Source organism: Uloborus diversus, unplaced genomic scaffold, assembly GCF_026930045.1.
Source record: "Uloborus diversus isolate 005 unplaced genomic scaffold, Udiv.v.3.1 scaffold_845, whole genome shotgun sequence".
In the NCBI taxonomy this organism is placed as follows: Eukaryota; Metazoa; Arthropoda; class Arachnida; order Araneae; family Uloboridae; genus Uloborus; species Uloborus diversus.
Window position 1 is genome coordinate 20,852 of NW_026559061.1, and position 18,803 is coordinate 39,654.

Below are 18,803 nucleotides of genomic sequence, written 5' to 3' on the forward strand. Positions count from 1 at the left end.
ACTTGGTTTATTTTTTAAAACTTTCTTCAGCAAATTATTTTATTTTATTTATTATTATTATTATTATTATTATTATTATTATTATTATTCTTTCTTTCTTTTTTTTTGATAGCTTTCCAAAAATGTTTTTAATGCTTTGATAACAGACTAGCATTTTACTAACTAAACCAGCAGCATAATGCTTATGCTGCTCTTTATTCTCCAAACTTGTTTTTCATTTGTTGTTCTATTTGAGATAGGTTTTTGTACTCTGTTCAATGTAAATAGGTGTCAGTAGAAAAGTTCAAAGCATTTTCTTTCAGTTGCAATATGTTGTGACAACACAGGAATTGTGCTAAAAAGAGCAGGCCCGGATTTATACATATTGGGCCTCCCTGCAACAAAATATGTAGGTCCTAGTGACCCCCTAGTGACCAGCAGTGTCTACTTGTAAGGTGAATAAGTCTTAGAGCTGGTGTTTTTCTATTTTTTCTTCAATTTCTAGGGCCGTTAGCCCCTTTAAGGACACGGGCCCTTCGCATTGCAGGTACGCAGGATCTGGGCCTGCTAATGAATAAAGTCACATGTTTCTGCAAGGGAGTAAGAGAGAAGACATTTTAATTTTGCCTTTATGAACTCGGAAAGTCGCGCTTATTGCTCTTTGTGCTATAAGTTGTACAAAAAAGACTTGAAAAAGGAAGTTAGTTGAACTTGAGATCAATAAAAGGTATGAAATATTATATTAAAATTAATTGAAAATGGAGAAAGCCAGAGAAAATTAGCCGGCACATATGGAATTTCTAAAACTACAGTGTCTAATACAGTTAAAAAAAAGAAAAAAAACAAACAAAATTATTTGAACAGAATTTTTAATTATTGTTTCACTTTCAATAATGTTAAACAATGAAAGTGAGTTGAACAGAAAGAATAAGAATGAATTACTCAAAAAAATGAATACATGGTGGAAGAAATCACAAAAAAAAAAAAATCATTACCGTCCTTTACAAGTTGACCACCTGTCTAAGTTGACCACCAAAGTACTGCACCGCGAGTGGTCAACTTACACAGGTTTCACCGGTAAAACCTGTAAAGTTGACCACCCTTGTAAGTTGACCACCTGTCTATGTTGACCACTTTTGTCGAGAACGGAATTTGTCCTATCTCATATAATGAAGGAAAACCTCTGTAACTTGACCACCTCTCTATCTTGACCACCTGTCTATGTTGACCACTAATGTAACGCAAATTTGGTTTGGAGTATTGTAAAAAACCCTTTGTAAGTTGACCACTTGGTTTATTTTTTAAAACTTTCTTCAGAAAATTACTTTATTTTATTATTTATTTACTTATTTATTTATTATTATTATTTGATAGCTTCCTAAGAATGTTTTGATGATAGACTAGCATTTTACTAACTAAACCAGCAGCATAAAGCTTATGCTGCTCTTTATTCTCCAAACTTGTTTTTCATTTGTTGTTCTATTTGAGATAGCTTTTTGTATTCTGTTCAATGAAAATAGGTGTCAGTAGAAAAGTTCAAAATCTTTTCTTTCAGTTGCAATATGTTGTGGCAACACAGGAATTGTGCAAAAAGAGCTGACCCGGATCTATATATTTTGCCCTCCCCCCCCTACAACAAAATATGTAGGGCCAATCCCTAGTGGCCAGCAGTGTCTATTTGTAAAGTGCACAAGTCTTAGTGCTAGTTTTTTTTCTATTTTTTCTTCAATTTCTAGGGCCGTTAGCCCCTTTAAGGACCCGGGCCCCTCGCACTGCGGGTACACAGATCTGGGCCTGCTAATGAGTAAAGTTACTTGATTCTGGTGCAAGGGATTAAGAGATAGGACATTTTAATTTTGCCTTTGTGAACTGGGAGAGTCGAGCTTGTTACTCTTTGTGCTATACATAAAAAGGCTTCAAAAAGAAAATTAGTTGAACTTGAGATTAATAAAAAGTATGAAATATTAAAATTAATTGAAAATGGAGAAAGCCGGAGAAAATTAGTTGGCATATATGGAATTTCTAAACCTACAGTGTCTAATATAGTTAAAACAAGGAAAAAATAACAAAATTATTTGAATAGTATTTTTAATTATTGTTTCACTTTCAATAATGTTAAACACTGAAAGTCAGTTGAACAGAAAGAGTAAGGGTGAATTCCTCAAAAAATGAATACATGGTGCAAGAAATGACAAAAAAAAAAAATATTACCGCCCTTTATAAGTTGACCACCTGTCTAAGTTGACCGCCAAAGTGCTGCACCGCGAGTGGTCAACTTACACAGGTTTCACTGTATTTGAAAACATTGCATATTACATAAGAGTCACACTGCAGAACTTAGACTTAAAGAAAGTTATAATTTACATTTATTCAAATTATATTTCCAGATATAATTGAGATTTTAAATGAAATTAATGATGCTCATAATTATATTTCAGAGGGCACTACACTCGTTGGTTTTCACCATTTGATCAAATGCTTCGAAATTATCAAAATATTTGATCAATCGTGTCAACACTAGATTTTGTTTTGTTATAAAACGAAATAGTTGTGACTTTTAGAGTTGCTCCAGAGTTGCTTTTGTTATAATGTGAAGTGGAAAAAAATATTACGGCTTTTTCTCTTTTTGTTGACGTACGAACACATTGTTACATCGTCAGTGATACCGAATTAGGAACTTCGTATCTCTCAATATGTAGACAATAATATTTCAATTGGAATATATTACCTGTCTTTTTTTTTTGAGTATACCTACGAATGTCAGATGGCATGACAGTAAAGGTTGAGCAAATGATAGTGAGGATAAAAATTACAGATAATATTTTTCGGTGCATCAGGCCTATGTGTATATGGTATGAATTTCGTCGCGGGTCGTAAGTTTTATTTATTATAGTCGTAGTATTTTATTTATTTATACCATCACTGGTATAAATAAATAAAATACTACGAATTCACAATGAAATACCAAAGTGTGAAATCTAATACATTCAGTATTACGAAAAAACTAGAGAAACACATTTTTTTTCTAACAGACAACTTAGCGTGAAACGTAAGCATAAAACGCTAGAAAACAATAAGCCAATTCGTTTTTTGGTAGAAACAGGACACACAAACTTCCCCAGATGAGGGTGGAAAAAAATGTTTTAATTAAATAGAAGAGGTGTTAGAAAAAAATTATTTTTCTGCTCTAAATCTTCGAAATCGGAAATGGGTAGGTACCCGGTTATTGAAAGGAAGGGAAAAGTTTGGTCATTGACGCTAGGGTTAACGAACTTTTACAGGTTTCCAAAAAAAATTTTCGAAGAAAAGAAAAAATATGCGTCTTCAAAAGTCTTTAAAAAATCCACCTTAAAAATTTGAGCCAAAATCAAAAATGGTGTATATTAGAACACCCATTTCTAACCGTTTCTTATAAAAACTGGCTCTTAAATTGATGACGAAAAGCTGAGCTTGGAATGATTTTGTTCATGAAGTAGATGTAATTTTTAGCATACTTTTCCATAAAAACAAAATTACGTGCAAAAAATAAAACAATAAAATTATATTAACTTATATAATTCATTTATATTTTAATATCATATTTTAGACTTGTATTTTCATTTGGGCAATCCTTGGGTTGCCCAAATGAAAAGTGGACAAGTGCAATAACATCAGAATGAATGATTCAATTAGAGCGTCAGTGCACAAGTTTATAAAGGGTGGTATGAGGTATGCATCTCGAATGCCGTTCAGCAGTTAAACCTGTTTGCAGTAGGGGAAATTGTACAAAAGGAAAGTCGTGCTATCCATGGATGCGGATCAGAAAGCGTGGTAGTACCGTTAAGGGCGGCAAACGACATCAGATCTGCTGAGACCGAGCCAAGCAAACATCGCAATCACCATTGATTCCATCGTCTTCGTTAATGAAATTATCCGAGCTAATCCAGAGATTAAGAGACCCGTGAAATCAATGACAAAGGAATGGTTTACACTATCATCCACAAAGATCATCCCAGGAAACCCATACGTCCCTAAACAAATTTTCTGTTGGGAAGTTTTGGAGCACCCCCGTATAGTCCAGACCAGTGATGTTCCCATCAAATTTTCTGAGGGTATACTCCCAGTAATCCATTACTCACAATATGTGTATACAATCATAAACATAATGTGTCGTAATATGAAAATGTTTAAAGCTTGAGCTCTAAAAAATTTTGAGAGTATATAGAGTATATCTTAATATATAAAAATCTTCTGTGCGGACGTTTGTCACCATAAGGCTTTTAAACGGCTGAACCGATTCTGATCAAATTTTTTGTGTGTAATTAAGTTGTGGTAAGCATGGTTTTGAAGCGCGATGGATCAAATCGGAAACGTTTTTGCTAATTCATTAATTAATTTAAACATTGGATGGTTATATCTCCCAAATGATTAATATTTATTTTAACTTATTGTTGAGCGAGAATTGAAATAAATATTTAACCCGTTGCCAAAGGACAATAAGAAAGCCAGCTCTGCTTTTTGTAATGAAATTTCCTACTGTGATATGTCAATTGAGAACAAATTAAACGTAGAGAGAGAGAAGCCTTTTCATTTCTTGGAAGCAACGATTTTAGGTCCCGAGATATATTTCAAAGTAAAGTACTGCAAGGTTCACGCAAAACGTGTGTTCTGTCGTCGTAGTTGAACCATGTGACCGTTTCTCTCTCTCGGTGCTTTAGATTTTCCTAACTAAATGATCAGAAAGTACAGTAGCAACATTTGTTTCTCGGCTCAAATCCATCTGAGTTTTGGCACCAATGTCAAGAATACTTTAAGCATTATCAAACTAATCAGTACATTATTAAAGGAAAAGATGATGGAATTTAAAGACGAAACAAATTTTATTTTCGTCCAGATAAATTACAACAGGGTAGTTCTGTACGCAAAAGATCCTTTCGATTGTTTTATTCTTTTTCATATGGGGGATGTTGCAGCGGGATTTTCCGTTTGTTCTAGATGGGTAGTTAGTTTTTTAGACTCAATATCTGAGGACGCTTTTTATCCTTTGAGTATGGCTGAAGGAACAAGCCATCAAGTATGGGGGGAAAAAATAGTTAATAAAACAACTGCTCAGTGGGAATTAGATAAATCAAGTTGTAATTAAATATACTCACTCTGACACCAAGCAGCTTGAAACATTTTCTTTTTACTTATTTTTTTCAACAAAACGGTTCAAACACTTGATAGTTTATCGAAATTTTTTAACTTTTCAATTTACAAATTTTGAACAGAACGACGTCTGTCGGGTCCTCTAGTACCCTATATATACATATGGGAACACCACTAGTCCGGACATGTCAATTTGTGACTTCCCCATCTTTGGGCCACTTAATGGGCTGTTCACATATCAGCCGTCCGTCATGTCCACCTCGATATTTTCCACCCAAAACAGATTTTCTTCACTGGTTGCCATGGCAGCAAGCCATCTTGGACTGGACCAGTTTCAATAAGAAGAACCTTGATATCTGATGGCCGTTAAAAGTAGGACAGCATTTCATTGGTTTCCGCCAAGTGCGCTTTTCTCTCTGGTGGGTGAATTCAGTCATGTGATTGATGTACGCCTACCATATGTGCTCTGTTTTCGTCGGCAGTCCGTCAGGTCAAAAACAGGATGGACCAATGACAAGTGAACATCCCTTAAGAGAGCATTACAGGGGAAACGTTTCCATTCGGACAATGAAGTGAAGGAAGCCGTGCAGGACTTCCTCAGGAATCAGCCCCAATTTTTCTGCAGCAAAGGCATCAACCTGTGCTTCAACGCCCATGACAATTTCTTTTAATTTACATTAAAAGTATTATTTTTATTCAACTTGTCCACTTTTCGTTTTAATAAATGGAACAAGCACAAATATTGTTCCAGTTCATTTACCAATCTTGGGGACTTGGAGAACATGCATGAAATCTATTCTTACAAATTAACTCAATAGAAAAATGCAATGTTCCCAAGCAGAAACTGTCACATTAAGTTTTAATTAGTAATTGAAAAAGGAACTATGTTCCATGGTCTGTTAGCACTTACACAAAAAATGTTGCCTCTAGGTGGCGCTATTACACAAAACATTTGTAATCTAAAAATTAAAAAAAAAAACGTTTTTCAACCGTAATTTTACTGTTTTACTTTGTTACTGTTATACAGGGTGTTTCAAAAAAAAAAAAAAAGATCTAATTTCAAAAAATTATAACAATTCAGATTTTAATCCGTTTCATTAAAGAAAGGTATCATTAGAATGGGGAAATTCTTGAGTTTCACAGGGTTGCCAACAGTTAGCGCTAACTCTCTTTCTTCGGCCGCCATTTCGGTGTTAGTGAAAATGGCCACTGCACGACAAAAATCGTATTGTGTTCTACACTTCACAAAGTGCAAGTCCATAACAACTGTTCAGTGCGATTTTTGTCGAGAACATCCTGTTGAACCTCCTGCCTCGAAGAGCATGAGAAGATGGTCTAAACAATTCAAAGACACGGGTTGTTTGTGTAAGCAGTGAAAGCAGTCGATGCAGACATGCTTGCAAAGGTTTGGGACGAATTTGACTACTGTGTAGACAAATGCCATGTATCTAAAGGTGGACAGATTGAGCACTTTTAATTTTTTAGATAAAAAATCTTGATTATTATCCATGTAGTATACAATTTATCGGAAGTGTCTATTTTCAATAGTTCATAATATACGCATTTCAAATCGGGTCATTCTTTTTGAAACATCCTGTATAATCCAGTGGTGAGTAACCTTTTTTCACCTGTGGGCCACAACTCACATTAATAGGAATCTTGCGAGCCAGAATAAATATAACATTTATTTGTATGATTTAAAATTTTCTAGATAGCATGGAAAAACAAGGGAAAGGAAAGACAATTACAAACTAAAATTGCTGTCATCATTACTACATGCTTACTTTATTGCAAATGTAATTCAGAAATCAATTTATGACAACTTGGCTTCAAAAACACTGAAAGAAGAAGATTAGTAGTTTTGGAAAGTTTTAGAATACATTTTTCGTTTTGTAACACTGAATACAACAACGGACCACATGGGTCAGCTTCAAGGGCCACATTTGATTCGCAGGCTGTAGGTTGAGCACCACTAGTTCAATCAATGCTCCCAGTTCACCAGAACATTGAATGAGTTGTAAATGCGAGTAGTATTGAAATACAACGGAGCACTATTCCCATCGCCTCAGATAATGTATAAAAACTAGTCTCTTTGGCATGCCCTGAAAACGTGGTGTTCATCGAAAAGATGTACATGCAAGTCGTGAAATTGTTCATCATGTGCATGATTTTGCTCTAATGACGGAGCTGTGTAAACTCACAGAAAGAAAATAACTCTATACATAAAAACAGGCCAGATGAATTCAGTGATTCTGACGATGATACTTTAGAATGAAGTGTTTGCTTCTTAAAAAAAACTATTTTTTGATGTACATACATAATGTTTTTAACACACATGTATAATATTTTAAATGTACATTAATAATATTTTTTATGTATGTAAAATTTGTGTCTCTTACTTGTAATTTTCACTCCTTTTCATGCATCTCTAATGGTCTAAAAATTTTATGTTACAGTACTTTTTGGGAACATTGTGTTTTATTCATCTGTAGACAGTCAGGACTCAGAAAAATATCACTTTTTGTAGTCCCGAAATTGGCATATAAAAACCTTGTTTCTAAGCATCTTTTATGCTATCGTCCCACAGCCTATTTGGGCAACCCTTATAGCTAAAAAAATTTAAAATATTTTGAGATGGAGAAATGTAAGTATTTGTCTCGCTCCCTCCCTCCCAATAACTTGAGAGGCAATTTACACCAACCTTTGCACTTTACATATATTTTTTTTTGTAACATTCCTTTAAATGTATTTTACAAGCTTTAAAAATGTTGTAAAAATTGCAACGACTAGTTACAATAGCAACAGCAAACCAGGTGAATATGGACATTTAAAAAAAAATCTTACATGATTTATTAATATAAGCACTTCCAAAAGTTAAGCCCAAACCAGTGCATACATCACTCACTTCTGCAGCAAATTTCAGCTTCTCTCAGATGAAGTTAAAACTCTAACTAAAAATAAAGGCGAATCATAGAAGTGGGAACAAAGTGGTGTCGCACATTGGCAAGCTTTTTATGACAATTCAGTGATATATCGCTGAATCAGAAGACAAAAATGAGGAGCCACGCATTACATGAGTAGTGAGTACATGCAGCCGTATTTTTCCTTTCTTTTGAATTTTGTTCATAAAAAAAATAAGTTGTTAACATCAATACAGTTGACCTATTTATAAAGAAGTGAAAGGAACCAAATCAAAATTTCCCAAAAGCAGTAATTACGTTATAAAAAATTAAATGATATACAGTAAAATGGTGAAGGAGAATTGAAACTATGTAACGTTATAGCCAGAAATCTGCTATATACAACCTCTCTATAAACGAGCACGAGTATAGGATAATGAACTTGTAAATTTATTCTTTACAGCAATAAGCACATCTGTTGTTGTCAGTATGTTGATGCACCTGACTTTTATAAGGTTCTTAAAAACCATTACGATAGACCCTCGTTTTACCTAGGGGTTACGTTCGCCGAAAATGCTGCATAAATTGAGACCTAATGCTAATGTTAAAATATGGGTTTGGTTCCGTAGATGACAAAATACTTCATTCTAGTGATGACTAATTGTATAATAAGTTTAATATGTACTTATATGGACTTTTATGCACAACACGCATAAAGAAAACATAAATTAATTTCGTGTCCTGTTTATAAAGAGGAACTGACTACGATAGTCTTTGGGCAGTCATTAAGAATTTTTCTCTGCAATTCTTTGCAGAGCATTAACGTATCCATAATCACTTGCGTCATTTCTATTATAGAATTATCCTTCACCAACAAATCAGAAAGATCATTTCTATTGTCTAGGAATAGCTCAAAATTTTCAATGTGAACATTTTTGGTCGTGCGTCACCAACGTCAGTATTCTTGTTGGTTTTGGCCTCCTTTGTCACTCTTAAAAGCTCTTCTTCCAGTGAGTTCTGAACTGTGTGAGTTTAATAACTTTACTTGTGGAAAGAGCTCTGAAACCAATCGCATAAAATGTCTCCAGTGGCCCAAGCTCGATTATTAACACGTCAAAATGCAGCTGATTACGCGTAATCTGCAATCTTTAGGAGTTTGAATTTTGAAAGAAGGGGGAAAAATTATCTGTTTGCATTGCCCCATCTGAGTAAAACTGAAACTCATCCGCGTAGAATCAAATAAAAGTCAAATCTTAAACCGCGTAAAATGAGGGTTTACTGCATTTAAGAATCTCAGCATGTTTTTTTCCCTTTGATTATTGTTCTATGTTAAAGCATTTTTTAAAAAAAATACTAGCATCTGAACAGTTTTAAATCAGCGAGTTGTAAAATTTTGCTTTTATAAATCAGATCTGTCAATGAACATCCGACTAGTTAAAATAACAGTTAAAATAAAAACATCTACCAAATTTAAAATTTAAGTTATTTATAAAATACACTGGATCATTTACAAAAACATCTATGTATGTTTGTACAATCAATGACAATTACAGTTGAACATTTTGTGAAGAATGGACATTTAAAATGACAGGAAATAAAAACTAAAAACAGTTTCCATTATCTATAGGTTTTAAGTTCTTCATTGGCAATTTTGTGCAAAATATTGAAGTCAATATGAAGAAAGCTCCTCCAGAATTTTCTTACTTTTCCCCAAATTTCAGATGGGTAACAAGGACTTGTAATTCCATGGAATATGCGAGCTATTGCTCGACCGGAGAATTCCTGGTCACGATGGGTGCAGATCAGGTCCCGTATTTGTGATCTAGCATACAACAACATGTCCTGCAGAATATACACAAATATAAGAAATTAAGAAGATGATTTTCTAGTTGAAAAGCAATTGCTACTCAAGCTGTAGTAAACTTAAAAATATTGAATTTGTTCCTTTTTTATAAACATATAGGGTAACGGCACCAGTAACAGACAAGGGTCCAGTAACAGACAGTCGTAAGTTTGGATTTAAATAATAAGAACTTTAGTCTGGTAAAACTGATGTTGCTGTGACCCATGAATATGGTGCAACCATCTAGTGTTAACAGAGTGAATTTTATGAGCTATTTGGTATTTACAAGGCAATGGTGGAAGGTTATGAACAGCCATCACAAGGTCTGCCACTGTTACATGTTCATATGAATTTAACAAGGTTTTAGATAGAAAAATAAAGAACTTTTGTACATTTTGAAGAGAAAAAGGGAATTTTGTTCATTACTCATCCTTTCTTCAACATATCTGTTGCAAAGTATCATCAGAATTTTCGCTGTTTGTTACTGGGGTCGGACCTTTTTTCGAAATTGAGCAAATAAAAATAGAATTAACTAATTCAGAGGGTCCAGAAGCAGCCAAATGTCAGATGAGATGTATGAGAGAAAAATAGTTTTAAAAGTCTAAATACATTAAAAGGTTCAGAGAACTGAGTTGACCTGAGAGTGATGTCTTAAGCATATCTGTTACTGGTCTTGTTACTCAGTGATGTCTTAAGCATATCTGTTACTGGTCTTGTTACTCAAACACAACAGGAAGCATTTGCATCCGAAAGAAAACTTTTTGTATTTTCTTGTTTATTTTTGTAACAGCAGAAATATTGCTGTTAGAAAACTAAAAACTTTTTGAAATTTATGAAAGTGTGCAAAATTTTAGCCATCGCCAGGTGATGAACCTGCCACCTGCGAGCAAAGCACGCAGAGGCAAAGTCCTCTAGTATTATAAGAAATTTTGTTCTGAAGGTTTAATTTAAACCACAAATAATACAGAAATAAAAAAAAAAAAACATTTTAACATATTTTGTTTTTAGTAATTTCATATTTAAAACCTGATAAATGCAATATTACATATAAAATTTTGGCCCTCATCAATCATAGGCCCGTAGACCCATGCCTTAATCAGGGTCTCTATACTAAAAAACCTGAATTTACACAAAGTTAACAAACAAGGCTCAAAGTTATCCCAAATGACTTTTATTTATTATGCATATTTCTTAATGAAAATTTTGACTCAAAAACCCAAAGACTTGAATGTACATAGAAATTTTTGAACAAGAGTGACAATTTTTTATACCTCTGTAGGCTCATTTTCTGTAAAAGTAGAATCTAACACATCATCAAGTGGTACTTCATCTCTTGTAAAATATGTGTTTACAGCTTCTTTAATTTTCTGACTTAGTTCTAAATTTGCTTCGTCGCAGCATGACCAATAATGAGCGCTGGAATACCTGCATGCAAAAATTGTTTGGATGTAAGAATATGACACAATGAATACAATGATAATTTTTAACTTTCTGAGAAGTATATTATGTTCAACTTATTTTTGTATTGCATTTAACTTTTGACTTGGTTTTGACTTTTCAATTTTTTTTTTTTTTTTTTTTTTGGCAATTTAACTAATTTATTACAGAAAGACCAATAGGCTAAGAAAACGTGCATCCCATTTTCCTGCACAGAAAAAAAACACATATTTCTAAAGTTCATGATCAAATAACAGTTTTTTCTCTTCTTGATTAATTTACTGAAACTGTTTATCTTCCCATGATAAGAATTCAACTTAAACTTAACTAAATTAGTAAATTGAAATTTTGCGGTTTTCAGCATTGTGTTTAGTAAAGAAAACACGCAACTCATGCCAGAGACGGCTTAAAAATTTTCCATGTGGTCTAGCAGAATATTTTCCCCATGGAAACCGATTTCAGTACAGATTAGGGATATTAAAATTTGACATTTTTAATAACTTATTCATTAATGGCTGGAAAAGAAATTTTTATACATTTTTGAAAAGAAAAAAGCAATAAAAGCAAGGAAGTTCTCATTTCTAAGGAGGGGCCTGAGCTCCCACTTGCCCCCTATATGGGCGCCCTTGGCGTCGATAAAAAGCACCTAATCGACCAGGAATAAAGCACTTAATAAGCAATTGGGCATAAACATTACTAATTAATTCTAAAACTAAAATGAATCGAGAAGATGACAAAATTTACATTGTATTCATAAAGTGTTTGAAAGCAATGTAGACGGATAATATTGTCACCACTGACTCATGCTTCCAAAAAAAAAAAAAAAAAGTCATGTTTGGGGTTTTACACCTATGCTAAGGATTATATTGACACCTAAAACTTCAAAAACGCAATTTGCAGGCCTGTTGCATTTCTCAGGAACAGCTAACTATTCTTTCATGTGGCAGTACAACTAGCAAATGCCATTACCATTTGAGAATTTTATCCCCAATTTCCCACAACATAGAGGCACCTGAGTTCTTTTAATGTAAATTGCACTAATAATTTAATTTAGCTAAGAGCATTAAAGCCATCTAGATACTCACAAAATATTTGCATGCCAAATAATCACATGACAAGGACAGTAAATCTTTAAGATTTAGACTTTAGCAGAATTTGAACTCGCAAACTTTGGCGTAAGAGGCCAATGCTTAACCACTATGCCACCTTGCTGACAAAAGTAAATAGATTAAAGAACAATGCTTTTCATGGTAGAGCCACACTGGAATATTGGACAATAATAACAGATAAAAGACAATAATACAACATTAATAAGCACAAATTTTATAAAAAACTACAGACACATGTTTCAGGGTAATAAAGAACCAATGCAAAAGAAGTGAGCTTATGGATTAAAAGACATTCGACAAAACTGCAGTTTCCTACAAATCTGTGGTTAACAACATTGTATTATTATCTTTTTTTATGCAGCACAAATGTATCTATAATTTTTTTAATAATGACAGAGTTAAAAGGATATTACATAGCAATTAGATGATAACTGAACAGAGAGACAAGACCCATTTCCTCCGTGTACAAATTTTTGCCAAAGCTACGAAGTCAGAGTCGAAGTTGGAGAGTCAGAGTCCGACTAATTGTCGGGCACGGAAGTCGGAGTCAGAGTCATGTGTCCCAAAACTCTCGGTGTCGGAGACGGGAGTTTGTCGTCAAGAGCTGTTTCCAACAAAATTTCTTTGAAGTAAATCAGCCTTCAAGTACGGAATCTACATTGACTTTCAGTTTCCCCATAGGTGCTTATGTTAAAGGATTTGAACTGTTCAAAATTAAACGGAAAATTGTTCAAATTAAAGAGATATTTTATACACATGTTTTTCATCAAAAACTTTTTCCTACAAAGTTTGTTTGAAGCAAATTCACCTCTAAGTTCAGAATTGCCTCCAATTTCCCCATAGGCGCCAATGTTAAATTTTTTTGAACTGTTCAAAATTGAACGAAAAATAGTTCAAATGAAAAAGTAAAATATAGGAATGAGGTGTCCTTGCTGAGCCCTTTTGAACAAAAAAAAATGTTTGAATCGGACTATTCATTCAAAAGTTATTAGGGGAAGGGAGGGGCAGACCGACAGACGTTTTCCCCATCTCAATACCCAACCTTCCCATTTTTAATTTTTCGATATTTATTTAATTATTTTTTGCATCTTTGACTTTTTTTTTTTGTTTATTTTCAAGATGCATTAAGCCTTCTTTCATGCTCTTTTCTTCTTTCTCTGACTTTTACTGGGAAATTAGGCTAAAAATGATCTCACCCTTTTTTATGGAGATTGAACTGTGTTTGGACAAGCACTATGCAGCAGGCAAATGGAAAAAGAATTTTACTTTTTCAAGCTTCTTATTAAAGAGACTATGAAAATTTTCGTGATTACCCTCTGGTGAAGAGATCCCAAGAATAAACAAAAGAATGGATGTAGAGTCATTTTCCCCTTTGAGAATGAACATATGACAGAACTCTCCCAATTTCAATAATACTGTAGATTAGTTAAATTGTTTTCTTAAATTTTATGAATCAACAGGTTATTTTGACTACACCAATGACATAGTGAAAATTTTCATAGTGGGAAAAGATTCACTTACAACCCGTAGATAGATACAGTAACCCCTTGTTATGTCGCTTATTTGGATATATTGCGCTTTTCCTTTGTCTCTCAAGAAATTATATTAAAAAATTTAGACATTGCAGAAAATCAAACATAATATTTCACACACAAAGTATTTTTTTATTTTCTAAAGCAATGAATAAAACTAGTATGTTTTTCATACATCAAATTTGTTGCAATTCAAGCTGAAACTTTCAATTGGTATCCCACCATAAAACATCAAATATTTTATTTTTTTAAATTTCAAAACAACAATTAAAGTAGTGAGAAGCAAAGGGATGTAAGTGACAAAATTAAAATGTTTCAGAAAACCAATACAAATGATACCAGAACCTCTCCCCTGCTTTGGGGCACGGGATAGAACTGGTAGCTCTGGTAGGTGCTGCTACATAGCATTGAACAGAACTTGAAAACATCCACTTACATCCCTTTGCTTCTCACTGCCTCAATTGATAAGCTATTTTTCTTATGTTCACATAAAGAAAATCGTTCTAATATGACAATTAAATAATCTTTTCATAGGAGTACATCTTATCAACTTGTACAATAGCTGAATCATCAATTTTTTTATGAGTTCGGTTATATCGCGGTTTTGATATATCGCGTTTTTTTGTTGTCTCTCGACAAGCGCGATATAATGAGGGGTTACTGTATATAATTAGTAGTGCTTTAAGGGGTGTTCCTAAGGCGTAAAAGGGTGAGGCGGAGAAAAGTGATTCAAGGGGTATGATTCCTTTTCTTCACCCCTTCACTACATCACTAGGCACCATTAAATTTCTGCTCATATAGCTAAATACTTTTATAATGGCTAGAAGGAAATGAATAAAAATTGTGTCAATTCAATGTAGCATATACATCACATATTAGCTGTTCAAAGTAGTACTACAGTAAAAAAAAAAAACCTTATTGAAACAAATTTAATAATTTCAGTTAAATTTTACTTTTGAAAAACTGAAAACAGAGAATTGAGATTTTCCAGTTCTTGCTTCTCTGATGTCATAACTTTCTTTTGCAGATAATCAAGAATAGAGTCAAGCTCATCTTCTGAGAGATTCCCAGGGGCAAGGACATGAAATGCAAGGTCAGAGAACTCCACCAGGACTCCAGTCTTACGTTTTTGTTCTAGAAAATAGACATTATATAGGTATATTTTAAGTCGTTTTCAGTAACTTTGGATCAATATTTTGCCTACCTAAAAACTGAAAAGGTTTAACGCTTTCAATAAAATGATCTCATAGAAAGAAAAAAAACAAGGTTTTAATTCTTTAAATTATTTTAAACCCAGAAATTTGAAAATAACAGGCAAAGAGAATGAAAATATTTGAAGCAAATTATCACATTCAGTGTTCTTGTCTGTTCCTAAAAACATTAATATAACATTAGTGAACAATAAACGTTACAAATAAGTTAGAAAAAAATAAAAATAATGGCTGCGCATGTATCACATAGACACACACACACATATATACAGTAAAACCTCAATAAGTAGTCAACCGGATAAGTGGTCACTCCGTTTAAGTCGTCCTTTTCCTTTGGTCCCGACAAGTTCTCATTCACAGTAATGTAATTTGATCATCCTTTACTGGTCACCAAATTTAATTTTACCCCGGTTAACTAGTCACTCAAAAACTTTCTTGGATCTTAGAAAATAGAGTTGGACTTAGTTGAAATGCTGTGTGTCAATTTTCCTTGAAATCTTGCTCCTCTCTTGTGGTTATTTGAAGCATACTTCTTCTTCTGACTCTGCCTAGTGTTGAGAATATGAATCAAACTCCACCTAGCAAGACAGACAAAATCTAATACTTGAAGAATGTTTGTCAGTATTTAACATCTGTTCAAGGTACAACAGACACAGAATTTAAAGCTTGAAGTAGGTTAGAAGAGAGTTACTTTCAGTAATTAACAACTTCATCAGTCAACATTGATGGATTGTTTTAATGCAATGTAAGTACATTAAAATAAGCTATTAGTAATATTATGTAATGTATAAGTAAGAGAAAATAAAACGTGGAAACTATAACGAGTTTTTAATTTCCTTTTTTATGCTTTTTTAAGTTTCCACTAATTTATAGACATTGATTTCATTGGCTATTGATTTTCTCACTGAATTCTGTAGCTATTCATGAAAGTATTTCAGTTATTTGTTAGGAGTTCTTTTTCCTCCCTGAATTTCTTACTCTACATAAGTAGTCACTCTGCATAAGTGGAAAAAAAAAAATTTGGTCCCTTGAGGGATGAACTAACAAGATTTTACAGTAGATCCTTGTTTTGCGCACGTTTATTTTACGTGGTTTCGATTACGTGCGGTTTAAGATTTGACACCTTTATTTTATTTTACGCGAATGAGTTTCAGTTTTATGCGAATGCAGCAATGCAAACAGATAAAATTTTTCCCTCTTGCAAAATCTAAACTCCTAATGGTTACAGATTACACGTAATAAACTGCATTTTGGCATGCTAATAATCAAGCTTGGGCCACTGGAGACAATTTATGCGATTGGTTCCAGGGTTCTTTCCAGAAGTTAAGTTATTAAACTCACACAGTTCAGAACTCACTGGAAGAAGAGCTTTTAGGAGTGACAAAGGAGGAGAAAAAGCAACGAGGATACCGACGTCGGTGACGCACAACCAAAAACTTTCACATTGAAAATTTTTAGCCATTCCTTGACAATAGAAATAATTTTTCTGATTTGTTATGGAAGGAAGATTCTATCATGGAATATGATCATGGATGCATTAATGCTCTGCAAACTAGTGAGAAAAATTCTTGACCGCCAAAAGATTATTGTAGCCAGCTCCTTTTCATAAACATTAAATTAGTTTGTGTTTTCTTTATGCAGGTTGTACATAGAAATCAATATAAGTACACATCAAACTTACTATACAATTATTCATCACTAGAATGAAGTGTTTTTTTTTATCTACAGAACCCAGCCCTATTTTAGCACAAATATTGTCTTAATTTACGCGGTTTTGATTTATGCGTCATTTCCGAGGAACAGAAACCCCTGTGTAAAACGAGGGTCTACTGTATATATAATTTAACTATAATAATTGAAGAAAGTAAAATTTTCATTCTTAGTTGCAATAATGTCATGTTTACGCATATTACAATAAAAGCCAGAAATTACAGAGCTTTGGCCTCAATAAACGACAATATGAACATTGTAATATATGGTGCTGAATAATTTTTCAAAAATGATTAAATTAGAATGCAAGGTAACGATTTTACTATGCCAATTAGTATGATCCTAATATCATGTTAACAGATGCAATATGAATTTCGAAACTGTGATTAGATGTGCATAACTATGAGAGACTCCAAAAGTTCTGAATACAGTACGAACAATAAAAACTAACCATTCCATGCTAAGCCCTTTAGTTCCCTTTTGACAGCTGAAGATTTGAGACCCATGAAAGATGCAACCTGGACTACTGGAAACTGGTAATGAGAAGTCTTCTCAAATTTTTTGCCTTGCCTTTCATCCAAAGCAATGGCTGTTGCCACTGAAGGACTCTAAATTGTAAAAAAAAAAGAGCAATTAAAATAGATTGTTATGTATGCAGGGTAGATGAACCATCACATTTAGTCTAAGACTGCATGTTTGGTGTTAGAATATCATAACAGTAGTGATGTTATTGAGAAAAATTCGTAATAAATCCCAGCAATGGACATATTTTATAAATAATACAATACATCAAATCATTGGGCATGTGAGTAAGCAAAAGGTCTCTATTGACTACGGCCTCTATCGCTACAAAAAGTGAGAAAATCGAACTTTCCAATTGGACTTTCTACGAGCCAGCCGAGGTAGCCATATGCCAGAAATGGCAAAGAATCATCTTTCGAATAAAGCAACATTCATGGCAATTAACAACATTTAACTGTGTTTTATTTGAACCTAAAGTTCTCTACCTCTAAAAAAAACTCTTTATAACATATTGCCTCCTGTGATGATGGCATGCAGCGGCACCCTGATGGGAGGTCACTGTGATCTTCCAAAAATTTCCTTATTCGGTAAATTTTGTCTGACGATTCGCAAATTTGGGAACATGATTGTAAAACTGCCATTTTTAAATGCCGAAATGTCACTTTTTATTAGATGTACTTGAGGTACTTATCTATGCATACACATATTTTATCATTTTGCAAATATTGGAGTTCTTCTTCTTCTTCGCTGGTGCTACAGCTTGTTGCAGGCCAAGACTGTCTCTTGAAGTCTTTCCCACCTAACATTATCCCCTACAATGGCCCTCCATTGGTATTGGAGTTACATTTGGCAAATATTGAGGATTTTTACCCTCCCAAAAATTTAAGTTTGGGGTGCACCGGACATGATAACTAATGCATTAATGATTTTTTTCATATTAATGTGCTGAAAAAATAAAATAAAAACCCTCTAGTATTGATTGATTTCTTGTAATTCAGACCTGAGAACAAGTTATTATTGTGTTTAAGTTAGATCAGTATAAATTCACATTGAAACAAAGTAAACATACTTTACATGCTATTGAATGCATCTGCTTTGGTCCGCCATAACATCTGATTGTGCAAGTTGAATAAGTATATGGTTGAATCTCAAGCCACTTGCCAGAATATAACTCCAAATAACAAAGCAGTGTCAATATATCTAGAGAAAAACATTAATAGTTATTTCATATGAAAAAGTATCTTTTTTTTTTCAATTTTAAACATAATTTTACTAATATTTTAAAACACAAAATTTATAGGATCAATCCCTGAAATTTAGACTGATCAGGAATATTTTAAAAGTAATTGCCTACCTGGCTATAACATACTAAAGAGTGCAGAATCATAATTTGAATATAGATGGCCTCTCTAGTATAAAGACAGCAATAATTT

General features: G+C 33.4%; 1 protein-coding gene across 1 annotated transcript in view; it reads right to left on the bottom strand.

Annotated features, from left to right (window-relative positions):
* Positions 1–9,510: 9,510 nt before the first annotated feature.
* Positions 9,511–18,803, bottom strand: part of LOC129233968 (ATP-dependent DNA helicase Q4-like) — a 53,669-nt gene continuing 44,376 nt past the window's right edge. Inside the window, exons 9-13 of the mRNA XM_054867879.1 lie at positions 18,440–18,570; positions 17,300–17,456; positions 14,881–15,061; positions 11,121–11,274; positions 9,511–9,848 (exon numbers count right to left, since the gene is read on the bottom strand). Of these exons, the coding sequence (XP_054723854.1) occupies positions 9,624–9,848; positions 11,121–11,274; positions 14,881–15,061; positions 17,300–17,456; positions 18,440–18,570 (848 nt within the window). The 3' untranslated portion in view covers positions 9,511–9,623. The remainder of the gene's footprint in view (positions 9,849–11,120; positions 11,275–14,880; positions 15,062–17,299; positions 17,457–18,439; positions 18,571–18,803) is intronic.